The 14,714-nt window shown below is 36.3% G+C and overlaps 1 protein-coding gene across 4 annotated transcripts; it reads left to right on the top strand.

The window, feature by feature from the left end:
* The first annotated feature begins 365 nt into the window (after positions 1–365).
* Positions 366–13,847, top strand: nek4 (NIMA-related kinase 4). 4 transcript variants are annotated; one of them, XM_088916990.1, is made up of 16 exons: positions 366–586; positions 2,413–2,679; positions 2,952–3,149; positions 3,466–3,573; positions 3,750–3,904; positions 4,196–4,325; positions 6,483–6,905; positions 7,205–7,258; positions 7,879–8,019; positions 8,109–8,261; positions 9,105–9,171; positions 9,729–9,841; positions 10,124–10,218; positions 10,830–11,035; positions 11,384–11,517; positions 12,400–13,847. In XM_088916990.1, the coding sequence occupies exons 1-16, from the start codon at positions 500–502 to the stop codon at positions 12,496–12,498; spliced, it is 2,430 nt and encodes an 809-aa protein (XP_088773116.1). In that variant the 5' UTR covers positions 366–499; the 3' UTR covers positions 12,499–13,847. The 4 variants fall into 4 exon arrangements, with proteins under 4 accessions (XP_088773116.1, XP_088773115.1, XP_088773117.1 ...); XM_088916989.1 differs by having other exon boundaries at positions 9,726–9,841; XM_088916991.1 differs by lacking the exon at positions 3,466–3,573 and having other exon boundaries at positions 9,726–9,841.
* The last annotated feature ends 867 nt before the right edge of the window (positions 13,848–14,714 follow it).

Raw genomic sequence — 14,714 nt, 5'->3', positions numbered from 1 at the left:
AACCCATTTAATATGCTCAGTTTGTCTTTCATTGTTCTGCTCTCTGGATGCACCTAATTAGTACCACACAGTAGTCCCTGTACTTAAATATCTCACACACTGGTTGGTATTCGTGGCTGTGCACTGACTCGTATACTGCAATTTTATTTGTCTGCATAACGTCTATGTTCAGTGTCCAGGTGTATTGACATTTGTTTTAAAAAATACTGATCATTTTTCAAAGTCCTGCTGTTCTCCTTTTAAACAGTAGATGGGGCTCCTCGTTTCTTGGAATGTTTTAGGTCCACTCTCTTTTGCCGTGCGGCAGTCGGTGGTGGAGTCGGCGGTGGTTGCCTGGTGACGAGGAAGCCGTGGATGATTTCCTGTTGTAGATGGGACTGGTCCAGGGTCTCCATAATGTAATTTCTTATTAAATAATGTGGAATTGCAGATATCCGGATAGGAAAGCCTTTTTCCCTTAGGGCGAGAGAGCGCTAATCAGGCCGCCTGATGCCGCAGCATGGAGAACTATTCCTTCATCAGAGTGGTGGGCAAGGGGAGCTACGGGGAGGTGACTCTGGTCAGGCACAAAGTCGAAGGAAAACAGGTAAAACAAACAGGAAAAATGTTATGTGTTAAAAACTGTATTTTTCAAGAAGCTGATACTTCGTTTTTGTTGTTGGACTAATGTATTTCCCACCTCGTTAGCTGCAGAATGGTTCAGTGTGTATGTAAATAACCGATCATTTAGTTCAGACAACCTTGCCCAAATTATGTTAATTCAATTTAAACTTCGTAAGGTTGGTCTTTGCTAAGTTATTTGATTGAAATAATAAACTTTGTAGATTTGCAATTTGAAATGCGGTAGTAAGCGCTTTCAAACGTGTATTGGGATTCTCATTAGAGACCTTGCCTGTACACTGAGTTTCATCAGTATCGCTAATAAAATTTCGATAAGTGACAAACGGCTTTTCTCAAACCAGTTATAAATCAATCTATTTACCTAAACTTTGCAGTGAGGTATTTAATTATCTAACAATACATTGCATGTAAGAATATGTAAAACATTTAAATAAAATTCGTATCTACTTCACCAAGTGTCGCTAGATATACGTACATTGAGTGCGCTACTTCAAAAGGCAGCAAATACTGTACATAATAGTCTAGATAGAATCTAGATGTTTCTAAACTTAGTATGAGAGTAACACTGTGAAAACATGTTCACTGTGTTTGTGAGTGTGAGTTTTTTTTGGGGTTGAGAAGATGCCGCTGAATAATATCATTACACTATGTGACAGGTCATGAAAGAAATAATTAAAGGATTACATGCATTAAACGTGCATATTACAACTATCAAATTTAAATCTAGATTAAAAATAAAATGATCATTGCACGAATATTTTTGTGGGGTTCATAAACATTTCCAAGTCTGAAATATGCAGTAAAAATCTATAACAATGTAACAGTTTTACTAAAGTTAAAATCGGTAACATGCCTCAGGCTGAGGAAAGACAACTAGCATTAGCATCATGAAGGCGGACGTGTTCGAGCTACTGACGAATCTCCTGATGGTATTCTACCAATTGTACCTAGAAAAATAATATATTATTCATAGGCTGTTAACAACTCTACTAACACAAAAGTCAGAACTACTAACAGAAAATTCAAATCACCTAGCTGATTACATTTAGTGTAAACAAGATTAACATGCAAGAAGGTAAAAAAAAACTACAAATAGAAGATGGGAAGCACTAAGCTTGAAGAAACTACATGTGAAAAAGACTGAAGTATTTATGCTGACATCATTTATATCATCTTGACTCTAGGGAAACAATACATAAAAAGCAAACAGGATGTTAGGATATAAAGTTAAAAGTTAAAAATATAAATAGAAAAAGAAGGCAGAAGAAACTGAAGAGGCTCCATAGCCAAAATGTCATGTCTTTTTTCTTTTCAGCATGTGATAAACCTTTACCTGTTCTTCTGCACCCTACGCATACTGACGCGACTAACTACTTGAATAGATTTTATGTTAAAATTGTATAACACACGTCTAAGACTACATTTAGAATAGTGTGTAAGAACTTGATACATTCCTGGGCCTAAAGGAGTAGGCTGACAGCTTAAAAGAAGAATCTGGGACTAGGGAAGGGACTTTATTCAAATATTCATTATCCTCAAACAAAATCTTGAGTTGCCATGTGGCAACTCAGTGGACCTTTTCCGAATCTACAGTGAAACATGAACAAGAGGAGTCAAAGGGAAGTTCATTGGATTCAGGATTGTGAGAATGCAAAACAAGGAATGGTTGAATAAGATCCTGGAATCAATCCATGACTTTTAACCAAATGAGCTAGATGTGTCTAATGATGCTCTTGAACCTCTTAAGATATTCTGATGTTCCTCTAATTGCTTCTGTTTTTGTGATCACAGTACGTCATTAAGAAGCTGAACCTGAGGAACTCATCAAAGCGTGAGCGTAAGGCTGCAGAGCAGGAGGCCCAGCTGCTGTCACAGCTCCGCCACCCCAACATTGTAACTTACAGGGAATCATGGGAGGGAGAAGACTGCCAGCTGTACATCGCCATGGGCTTCTGTGAGGGAGGAGACCTCTATCATAGGCTGAAGGAGCAGAAGGGCAGGCTCCTCACTGAAAGACAGGTTGTGGAGTGGTTTGTCCAGATTGCAATGGCATTACAGGTAATGGCCTTTGAATCAGCAACTGCATTCTTGTCAACATGTAGCTGCTGAGATCCCTGCTCTGTTAAGAGTCACGTCAAAAGAAAGATGGGAATTATGGATAGGACCTTTAACAAAGAAATGGATTTTTACCGAAATAAGCCATGCAGAATTACCTTAATTTAAAACTTATATGCAGTCGTATTAGAAATGGGGAAATACTGGAACCTGTATTTTAAATGGGTATTTGTATTGTAGTTTTTCTTTTTTCTTTTGTTCATATATACCTGAAGTATTTGCATGAGAAACACATCTTGCACCGGGACCTGAAAACTCAGAACATCTTCCTGACAAAAACAAATATAATCAAAGTTGGAGACTTGGGGATCGCCAGGGTTCTGGAAAATCAAAATGACATGGCCAGCACGCTCATCGGCACACCGTATTACATGAGCCCAGAGCTGTTCTCTAACAAACCATACAACTACAAGGTAAAGACAGCTGGAGAATACTTGTTTGCTTACAGTAAACCTTTCAACGCTCAGCATTTGAAATCTTAAGAGCTACATCTTTTCATTCAAATTCATATTTATATTTTTAGATAATTCACTTAGTTTAGCTCAAATCTAACCACCCTAGTTTATTATGGCAGAAACAGTTGGTTAAATCATCACTGTATTTTACAAATATATGTGAAATGCATGAGTGGTGTCCTTTACCTTGTTTGTCCATCATTGTGTAGAATTCTACAAATGGTTCACTTCAATTTACTTAATCTGTTGCTCCTTATTCTTTCTCTCTCTCCAGTCAGATGTCTGGGCTCTAGGCTGCTGTGTGTATGAAATGGCCACACTGAAGCATGCTTTTAATGCCAAGGATATGAACTCTTTAGTTTATCGTATTGTAGAAGGAAAGGTGAGACCTCATATGTCTTCTTATGTGCACTGAACATGTTACAAAAGACAACAAGTAACTTTAAAGAAATTGGCATTCCAACTGAAGTATAGCCAAAAACAGGTAACCCCTGGCAATGACGATTTATTGAAATTCAATATTTTGTATTTATAAAAAAAACATTTTATTTTTTTAAGCTTCCACCGATGCCAAAAGAGTACAATTCTCAGCTTGGGGAGATAATAAGGAGCATGCTCAATAAAAGACCTGAGGACCGACCAGAAGTGAAACATATTCTGAGACAGCCTTACATAAAGCACCAGATTTCTGTGTTTTTAGAAGCCACAAAGGAGTATGTATTTTCACTTTATAGTTCCACTTCTATGTGTTAGCAGAACTGCGCAAAACTTTGTAAACTTTGTGCTCTTTATTTAACAGAAGTTGCATAATTCCAATTGCATAAAGTCAAATTGTAATATAAGAATAGTATATTACTGTATATTATGCACACCAGATTTGCCTGAAACTGTTACTAGAACTGTTTTTTGTTCCCCAGTTTCTTCAAAAATTGTTCAGATTTTTCTGCTTCATGGAAATTAGATTTGGAGTTATTAAAAGTTTTATTTTTTTACATTTTTTAAAGAAAAACTGCTAAATCCAGGAAAAAAGTTTCAAATTGTAGGCCCAGTAATGCAGCTTCAGTGGCTTCTACACATTTAAACCAAGACAACCTGCATCAGCGCCCCCCTGAGCCCAACAAGAGGAAAGTGATGGTGAGTCTGAGGCTTTAATTCTGCTGCACAGCATTGAAGAGTGATTTACTTCAAGATTAAAGTGAATGATATTGTTAGGTTTTATGCCAAATTACATAAACATATATATATACATTAACATAAAAATATATTTGTGCATGTGTAATGATACTAATATGTAATCTTTACTAATTTAAAAGTAAAGCTACCATCACATCATCCAGGTGAATGGTGCACATTAGTGGTAGTGAGGGGAGTCCCCATTATCTGTAAAGCACTTGAATGTAGTGTCCAGAAAAGCACTATATACAGTGCAGTCCGTAAGTACTTGGACAGTGACAAAATGTTTGTTGTTTTGGCTCTGAACTCCAGCACATTGGATTTGAAACACTGAAACAATGACTATGAGGTTAAAGTGCAATCACAGCCCTTTTTATACATATTCCCCCCATTTCAGGGGACCAAAAATAATTGGACATATTACCATAACCTTAAACAAAATTGTCATGTTTAGTACTTGGTTGCAAATCCTTTGAAATCGATGACTGCCTCAAGCTTGTGACCCATAGACTTAACCAGACGCTGGGTATCTTCCCTGGTGATGCTCTGCCAGACCTGTAATGCCGCTGTTTTCAGTTCCTGCTTGTTTTGGGAACTTTTTGCCTTCAGTCTTGTCTTCGGTAAGTGAAATACATGCTCAATGGGACTCACGTCGGGTGATTGATTTGGCCAGTCAAGAACATTCCACTTTTTGGCCTTGAAAAACTCCATAGTTGTTTTAGCAGTATGTTTAGGGTCATTGTCCTGCTACAGGTGAAGTGCTGTCCAATGGGTTTTGAGGCTTTTTGTTGGATCTGAGCTGATAAGATGGTTCTGTACACTTCAGAATTCATCATGCTGCTTCCGTCGACAGACACATCATCAGTAAAGACAAGTGAGCCAGTTCCACTGGCAGCCATAAATGCCCAATCCATGATACTACCTCCACCATGTTTTACCTCAGTTTCCCTTCGGGATCAATAAAGTCTTATCTATCTACAGAGGAGCTGGTATGCTTAGGATCTTGAGCAGTTCCTGTTTTTCTCCACACTTTCCTCTTTCCATCACTCTGGTAAAGGTTAATCTTAATCACATCTGTCCATAAGACTTTGTCCCAGAACTCTACAGGCTTTTTTGAGTACTTTTTAGCAAACTGTAACCTGACCTTTCTGTTCTTGAGGCTTACCAGTGGTTTGCATCTTGTGGTGAACCCTCTGAGGTTATGCTGGTTTATTATTCTCCTTATGGTAGTCATTGACACATCTATGCCTACATCCTGGAGAGTGTTCCTGATCTGTTCAACAGTCAAAAAGGGGTTTTTCTTCACAATTGAAAGTATTCTTCGGTCATCCACTACTGTGATCTTCCATGGTCTACCAGGCCATTTGCTATTGCTAAGCTCACCAATGCGCTCTTGCTTTTTAACAATGTACCAAACAGTTGATTTTGTCACACCTAATGTTTTGGCTATGTCTCTGATTGATTTATTCTGATTTTCCAGCCTCATGGTGGCCCGCTTTACTGGCATTGACACTTCTTTGTTCCTTATGTTGAGAGACAACAGCAACAGATTCCAGATACCAATTCCACATCTAGAATCAACTCTAGACCCTTTGTTAGCTCTCTTGTGCATGAACTAATGATGCAATGACACACAGCTGGCCAAGAAACAACTGACCAGCCAATTGTCCAGTTACTAAAATTGGAGTGCTATGTATAAATAGGGCTGTGATTCCTATATGGTTTACCCAATATAGACGTAAAGACCCTCGAATGCTTCATTTCAAATCCAATGTGCTGGAGTACAGAGGTAAAACAACAAAAATTGTGCCACTGTCCAAATACATACAGACTGCACTGTAATAATAAAACAAATTTCAAATTCTCTCCAATGAAAATTGAAATGTGCAATTTTTATGTTGCTAATAAGCATGGTAGAGTTTACATTAAGAAAAAAAAATGTTTTTAAAGTAGATAGTAGATAAACCAGTAAACAGATAATACTGGTTTTAGTTAATGATCAGGAAATTAGATTTGTTTCTTACACAATAATCTGTTGGTTCATTTGGAAATTGTTCAACTTGGTGCTCATCCAACTGCAATGTTTCTTTGGTTTTGTGAAAATATCTCTCTTTGCAGAAGAAAGAAAGCAGTTCACGGCTAAACAAGGAAAGCACCACTGCCTCAGGAGTTCAACCTTGCCCAAAACCATTTCCTCAGCAGGCCCTTGGCCAAGATATTTTCCACAGTACAGGACTGTCGTTAGCTACCATTAGCGGAATTGATATTGATGTCAAGCCAAGCGAAGAAAGAAAGAATAAGAAAGGAGAGCTGCTGACACCTGATACATGCCTCTCAGGTGGCAGTGGCAGTGAAGAGTTAAAGAGGCTGTCGAATGGCTCTGCGGCTCAAGATGCTCAGCCCCAGCAGGTTCTAAAGACAGCAAACAAAACAACGCTTCCTGTGAACCATCCAGACTGGACTGATGATATGACTGACAAAGACAACACATTAAAGCTTCTTCAAAGCATCAGTATGAAAAATAACTTACCTGAACTGAAGGTTAGAACTGGGATAAAACTTAAACATTTAATTTTCAGTTCTCTGTAGCTATTTGTATACTATTTCAGTTCTCATTACTGATGTTTTAGCATAATGTTATAATAGCATATATTTTACCTTTATATAATATCTATTTAAATTTAATGTTTTTGTTACAGTCAGTATACAAATCTATCTTTATTTTTAGAAAATAATCGTCATACTTTCATGTTTTTATAATGTTTTGACTGAATTGCTTACATATTCATAGAATATTTGCTTTGGAAAAGATTGAAAGTAGTCCTGTCTTATTCTTCAAGGAAACCTTGGACACAGAAAAGCTTCTTGAGCCTTTTGTCCCTGTTGTAATACCGGTAGGACTTTTGCATTCATACCTTGGCTTAGAGCTTTAAGTAAAGATTTAGAAAATTCCTTCTTCTGGAAATCCGGCATATTTCTCTGGTCAGGTCTACTAACATTACTCCAGTGCTCAATATTTGCTTCTTTGAGTTTATGTATAATTTCCTTTAGAAGAAGGGCCCACTTATTAATTGTGTAAATCAATATGTTATTTAGTCTAATTATGATGTGCAACACCAACAAATAATGTTGGTAGTTTAAAAAGCAATAAATAAAAGATAACCGCATGTTATTTTAATTCCTGTTTAAAATATTTTGTCCTTATAATCACTAGTTTTTGTTTTCCCAAAACATTGGAATTCTCTCAGGTCCCAGAACTTTATTATGGTGACAGATTTCTATATTGACCATTTTTCTATTCTAATGTTCTAATGGCCTGTTAAAACAGTACATCTGCAGTTACAGCATCGATAAGAGTGTGAATAGTTTGTGACCTTACTCCTCCATTTCTAATAAAACTGGCATCTACAGAAATTTATGTTTTCTTTGCTGTTGTGTATCTTTCCTGGAAAGTGTTTTGATTTCCTTTTCTTTTTGATTTCTTCTTTTTCTTTTTTCTCTTTCCTAAATTAAGGAGCTCTCCCATGAGGGTGCCCCCCCTCCTCCGGGTCAGGGTGCTCCTCAGCTGCAGCCTCACTCTTCAACCTCAGAGCCATCACTCTCCCGCCAGCGCCGACAAAGGAACAGAGAGAAGGCTCAGGAGAGCAAAGACCAGGTTGATAGAATTTTCCTTCTACCCATTTCAACACCAGTTTTTTAGACTAGTATATTTCTGTCACATTTTGAAATTTCCTCTTTCTTTAGTTTAAAGCTGTCCCACCCAGGCCTTTGCCATCTCCCCCTAGAAGCACTGACCTGTCAGATGTCAAGAAGAGTCAAGGAAATATGGAAAACCCAAAACATGGACTGTGCTCTCATCTTTGCAGCTCCAGTGACAGTGCAGTAGCTGTGTCACAGGTCAGCTCTTGTTACAGCTGTTTCATAATTTGTATGCTTCTGTGTGAATTCAAGAATGTTTGGAGGGTTTTAGAAGAGATTATTGGGGTCCAGTGTAATCATCTTGTTTGGCCTGACATAGAGAAGTATCTCACAATTAGTTTTTTTTTTGTTTGTACAAAAAAGAATGTTGTCTCTGTAGTCCCTCAGGACAGTTCTCAACGTTTTATCTCTCTTCTCTCCTTTGATGCCCAGGTCTCCTCCTGCATCTCTGCCTGTCTTACAGCCATCTCTTCTAGATGCACACTATCTCAAACCCAAACTGTCAAAGTCTGATCTTGTTTTTTCTGTCCTCAACTCTGTGAACCTCTCTATCTATTGCTCTGTCCAAACCACTTTCTCCCTCCCTTGGTGTCACTCTTCATCTCTTTCTCACCTATTCCCAGCTCATTTCTCCTCCAGCATCATCCTTCTGCTTCTTCTTTAGCAACATTTGCATAATTCAGTCTTTAAATTGAACCCCTTGGAGACGAATAAAGTATTTTGAATTCAATTGTTCCCTGGTACTGTCTTGCCTAGACTATTGTAGCTCCCTCTTGGCCATACTCCCTGCTAAACCTATCCACTCCCACTTATCCAGACTTCTGCAGCTCACCTTGTTGCTTTTCCAAGGTAAATTGAATAGATGTTTTTTGTAAGTTGTCCTGAGATTTGTTAAGCCCATAATGTAAACAGAATTGATTTATGCTGCTTTATGCAAAGTATTTTCCATGTGTATTTGTTTTATTTAATACTTAGTGCTGCAATCAAGACTATTCATTCTTCATATTAATCAACATGTTATTTCTGAAATGCTTGGTTAAGGATCGCCCACTGTCTGCTAGAGAAAGGAGAAGACTCAAACAATCCCAAGAAGGGATCTCCCACTCTGGTAAAGATGCTGTAGACCCAGAATTTAAACTACAGTGTAAAGCTGACCACAGCGTTAAAATGTTTTAGATCACATTAAACATACACTCATTAAACATGGTACAATATCTAAATTTTCTCTTGATTTTAAATAGAAACAGTTGCCTCAATAATTTTCTTTTTACACTATTCTCTATTCTGTGTCAACTACTGGATTATGACTCCTGTAGGACAAATAATTTATGATTGTTAAATTATTTAGTTGATGTTTTTATCCAAAACAACCCCTATTTGTACCCATTTGTACATTTTATAAGGGGACCCAACAGTGCCACATCTAGGATTTAAACTCATGACTCGTTACAAGGCCTAACCCCCAACCATTATTCTGCACAGCTGTCTCATTTTGGTGCTGGAACACCCCACAACCTTATTAAAGACATGTTTTGAAAAAGGTATAAGGGCAGTAAAACTAATTGGCATGCAGTTTCCAACATTTTCTAAAGAAATTCTTCCCTAATACTGATAGGTTTGTATTTTGTAAATGAATTAAAGAGACCATGTTTATTCTTGAAGCAGTTCCGGCATCCAGAAGGGCCTCATGCAGCACAGTCACTGAGAACAAGCATCCAATCGGTCATAGTGTAGCAGGCAGCTCTTCTGCAACAGACATTGTTACCAAGGTGGAGAAGGTAAGTCAGCCCTGTCCTGTTGCATCAAAAACATCTTTTTGATCTCTTTGAGAAGCCACCTCTAAAGGTGCTATATAAAATGAAGTTTATTATTCTTATTGTTATTGCTGTTGTTGTTATCTACTGTGCAAAATATTTTTGTAGGTTTCCAATAATAGAAAAACAGAGTTCCAGTATGTTCTTTTGTAAGTTATGTACTGTACTACTCGGTACCTCTTTGCAAGACTGGGAGTGGCTCTCAGTGTGAGTTAGTGAGGAGGAAAATGTCTGCTCTTTCCCCAGCCCCAGAGTAGGTTAGCCCAGCGCCATTCTGATGAAGACGAGTGCAGTTCCTCCACCAGCTCCACAGAGCGTTTAGAGGGAGACTGCAGAGAGGGGTAAGTTTGCCCTGTACAGAGCTGGACCACAGAAACTGCCTTCAGTTATCTTTCCAAATGCCACTGGAGTAAGAGGTTTGGGAACACATATTAATTTGTTATCCCATTTTACACTAATTGACTTGACATTGACACATCACCCTTTTCTCTGATCAATCTTTTCTGGTTTATGGATACATGAATATCCATTTCTTACAAGATGGTGATAACAAAACTGATTTGAACATTAAAATGATTTATGATTTATGGAACCAAAATTCAGCAACTACAAATTACTTTTTTTAATTTTCATTACTGAGACCATTGGTACATTTCATTCTACTTGAGCTTTTAATCACATTATTATTATTAATAATAATAATATTAATATGTTTTTAGGCATTTGATTTGAACATACTCTGTCAAATCTGCTGGATTGTAGTTTTTAAATGATTGGAGCTGTGCAGCTGTGTTTATTAATCTGCAAGTACTGGCCTAATCTTACTTAGTGCCTTCAATGTAAATGTTTTTTAGATTTCACCACTCCTCTGTCTGAATTGAAACACATTGACATAGACATGCTTTCTTCTTAAACTTGGTATCATTGTTAGATTGTTTCTGTTATATTTTAGAAAGACTGACTCCAGTGAGATGCAGGATCTTGTACAACTAATGACCCAGACATTAAGAATGGATTCCAGAGATACTGGCTGTGTACATGAACATCCCATACCACTGCGTGAATTCAAACTCAACAGGAAATACAGAGACACACTCATACTGCATGGAAAAGCAAAAGAGGAGCAAGAAAATTTCTACTTCAGAGAATTTCCTACAGGTCTGGTTCTGCTTTTCACTTCCAAGTATTGTGTAGCAGCGTAAGGACGATATTGTTCAACAGTTTTTATCTATGAAAAGTTACAGTTCATGCAAGATACGTTAAAGGTGGTATGACATGCTTACTGGCCTAAACTGAATGTTTACAATTGAATCACTGTGCAACATCTTGTATGTCATTTAATTCTGTTTTTAATGTTAATAACAAATATAATAAATAAATGTTTAGGAACATTCTCTGCTAGTGAAGTGCTTTTACAGTTGGTGAATATGAAAAGAGTAATTTGAAAGTAAAAAAGTTACATTTTTTAAAACTTGCAATATTATTTTTTTTTGTTTTCATTCTTAGATTCTTCTTCTGGACCTGCTAAGATCAAAAGAGTGATTGAGTGTCTAAGGACTGATGCAGTGAAGGGGCTGGGAGTAAAACTGCTAGACAAAGTCCTTGATATTATGGAAGAGGACGATGAAGTTAAGAGAGAGGCAAGTAAATGTAATTGAACTACATACTGTAGATTACAGCTGTAAACAGTAACAAAGATCAGGATCTGTTCAACAGATTTATGAATTAAGGAAAAAATGGTCAAGGGGTGAAACTATTTAACAGTCTCCTGCAAACTACTGATCTGAGGACAGAGTGTACAGGCCATTTAGAACTATGTGGCCTAAAATGCAAAACTGAGATGTCTTTGTGCAATCCAGTTGGTGGATGATATAGACCACTTAATGCAGACACCGATGCAAGTCACTTTCTGTATGATGATACTAGAAAGAAATATAGCAAAGAGGTTAAAAAATTAAAAGCCATAGGTAAAGGTAATATATGAGAACTAGCTAATGAGCAGGAAACCATGCATCATCTTATGGAATAACCTCTTACTTTGTACATGTAAGCAGTGGTGTTCCATAAGAATAGTGTGTACCATTTTGGTCACCACACCACAAAAAGGATATTTTAGAAAGAAAACAAAGAACTGCAACATGGATGATTCCTGACCTCAAGGGATTGTCATGTATGTACTAATTAAAGGTGCTATTTTTTCATTCTAGAACAGAAAGCAAATATGATCCAAGTATATAAAATTCTAGAACTGGATGAAATTTTCGATCAATATAGCTACTAAACTACTGAACAATGCCCTTTCTTTATTGCAGCCTTTTGTATGTTATGTTCTAATGTTTACATACCCATTTAGTTCAAAAGCCATGAACAAGAAAAAACAGTAGAAAGGATTTTTTCTGCAGTGTTTGCCTTAAATTCGAAACGTAATATATTCAGAGAGGCATTCTGTGCTTGTTAAAATTCCTAGTGTCATGTGTAGAAGTGCTTTGTGGTAGCAGTTTATGTATTCTTTCTTTCTTCAGCTGCACCTTCGGGAGCAGATGGGAGAAGACAAGTATAAACAGTATGCTGTGATGGTTCGACAGCTCAAGTTCTTCGAAGATGTCATTTTTAAAGAGTGATGTTTTTTGTATCAAACAATAATAAGGAATAATTATAATAAAAATAATAAGGAAGGGGAACGTGCCTGTTAGTTTGCATGGTGCTGGAAAAAGACCTTTGAAATACACTGTGGATGAAGATGTGGTTTTATCAATATAGAGGCTGTATTCGGTTTAGCAGTACTCATTGTGCTGAAGACTTGCAATGTTTTGGTGTATATTTATTAATGTAGATTAATTATTATTTTAAGTAGAAAATATATTTCTGAAAACTTGTTTATAAAATTAAAATGATTAGAGATAATTAGAAATTAGTTTAAATTCATGCAATATATTGTTGCTACTGTGTGATCTCATCTGAAGTTTAGCAGCAATAAGAAAGAAGAAATAAAAATGAAGATTTTCAAACGTAGAAAATAAAAACTAAGGTCAGTCTTTTTCATAGCTTAGTATTCCTTTTAATATTTTGTTAGAAACTATATTAATTCCACATACAGCTATTTTTGGACTGTTCACATCTATATCTTTTATAATTATGTATTGAGGTTATATTTCCCCAATACCTGTCAGGATTATGGATGTAATATTTTCTGTACTCTTATTTTAAAATAAATATAAATTTAATGAATACCTCTTAGAGCAGTGGATATGCTCCAAGGGAGATCTGAGAGAGAACTATGTTTTATATGCAAAGGAACTAGTAAAGGGTAAGGACATTCTGAAACTTTTGTATGTAATTAACCTCAACTTTAATTGCTCTTCTGCAGCCAACAGCTCCGCACTTGGACCCTGTCTTTAGAATTGTTCTAAGATAGTTTTTTTTTCACACTACACAAGGTACTGTATACCACTCACTGAGAGGTGGATAAGAATTCTCACTTTAAACTTTGTAAATATCAAACCAAAAGCAACACAAAAATGACTCTAAGATACAAAGAATATTATTAAAAACATCTAAAAAATACAGTAAATCATTGCCTGTATCTATACAGGCAAGTGAGAAAATGAATTGATACAGTATTTCAAATAGTGCACCAAATTTTCTCTTAATAATTTTTCTCTGACATCTGATATACTGTGAATAATTGTGGAGTATTTGTAGCATTTTTTTAATAATCTGGAAATTAATGTTTCACCACTTTTTTGACTGCTTCTAAAACATTAGGTATACATTTATGAGACAGCAGATGCTTTTAAAGTGGATTCTGGATGTACACTACAGATTGATACAGCAGATAAACTAGTCCATCTGTATTTCAGAACTTATTTTTTCATACGTGAATATTGATTGTAATGCAGATCTTTTTACACTTGGTTGTTTCTTTATTTGTATAATGGTTGCAATTAATAAAGTTGTAGGGAAAAAAAAACTATTTGCTTTGCTTAATTTCCTCCATTGTTTTTTTTCCCCACACATAAAAATACCTGTATTTGATAGCTTGCATTAATGTGCATTTCCTAAACGCTTTAATAGTATGAAAGTGCAGCTCAGAGAAGTTTTGAAATGAGTTGTTTTGAAATAATTGTGGATGTGACCTTTCCCAGAGCAAAACGGTTACAATTGTATCTTCTCCTGCTATGCTCTGAACAGAAGTGTATTTCAAGCAGCGTCTTTATGCCTAAGAATATCCTTTTGAGTCATGATAAATGTTGTGTTTAAGAAAGAAAAACTCTTGAGCATGTATTTAGATCTAAGATTGTCATACATGGTACATAATATTATATAACAGTATTATTAACATGGAGCATTTTCCACTCTTCAATTGCTCTGAAATGTCACAAACTCTCTCTGCAAACATTCCACATGCCTCTTTTCTTCAACATGCACAGAAATTAACCAAATTAAGAATGACCCTTTTACACACACATATCACACTATACAAAACAGGTACCCCAACAGTTTAAGAACTCCTTTTAAAATGTTATAATCCCCAGTTTCAGTCACTCCAGATTTTCAGAGACTTTATTAACTTTATACTGTATAACTGTGCTTGGGTTTCATTGAGACATTGTGATAAAAACAATTGAATGGTGGGAAATATATATGAAATCACTGATCTTTTAAAGTTCTTTAATAAATGTATGATAACTACAAAACACCTACTGTATCACGCAAAAGGAAAAAATATAAAATGTTAAGTTAAAGTAAAATAATGAGGTAACAGGAGTTAAATTACTACTAATGTGAGAAAATACTTTGTTAGACTTTCTGTCTGGTTTTACTGAGGCTGCTGCAC

Source organism: Atractosteus spatula, chromosome 5 (genome assembly GCF_055471065.1).
Source record: "Atractosteus spatula isolate fAtrSpa1 chromosome 5, fAtrSpa1.hap1, whole genome shotgun sequence".
Lineage (NCBI taxonomy): Eukaryota > Metazoa > Chordata > Actinopteri > Semionotiformes > Lepisosteidae > Atractosteus > Atractosteus spatula.
Note: the sequence above shows the minus strand (reverse complement) of the source record. Positions and strands in the feature narration are given on the sequence as shown.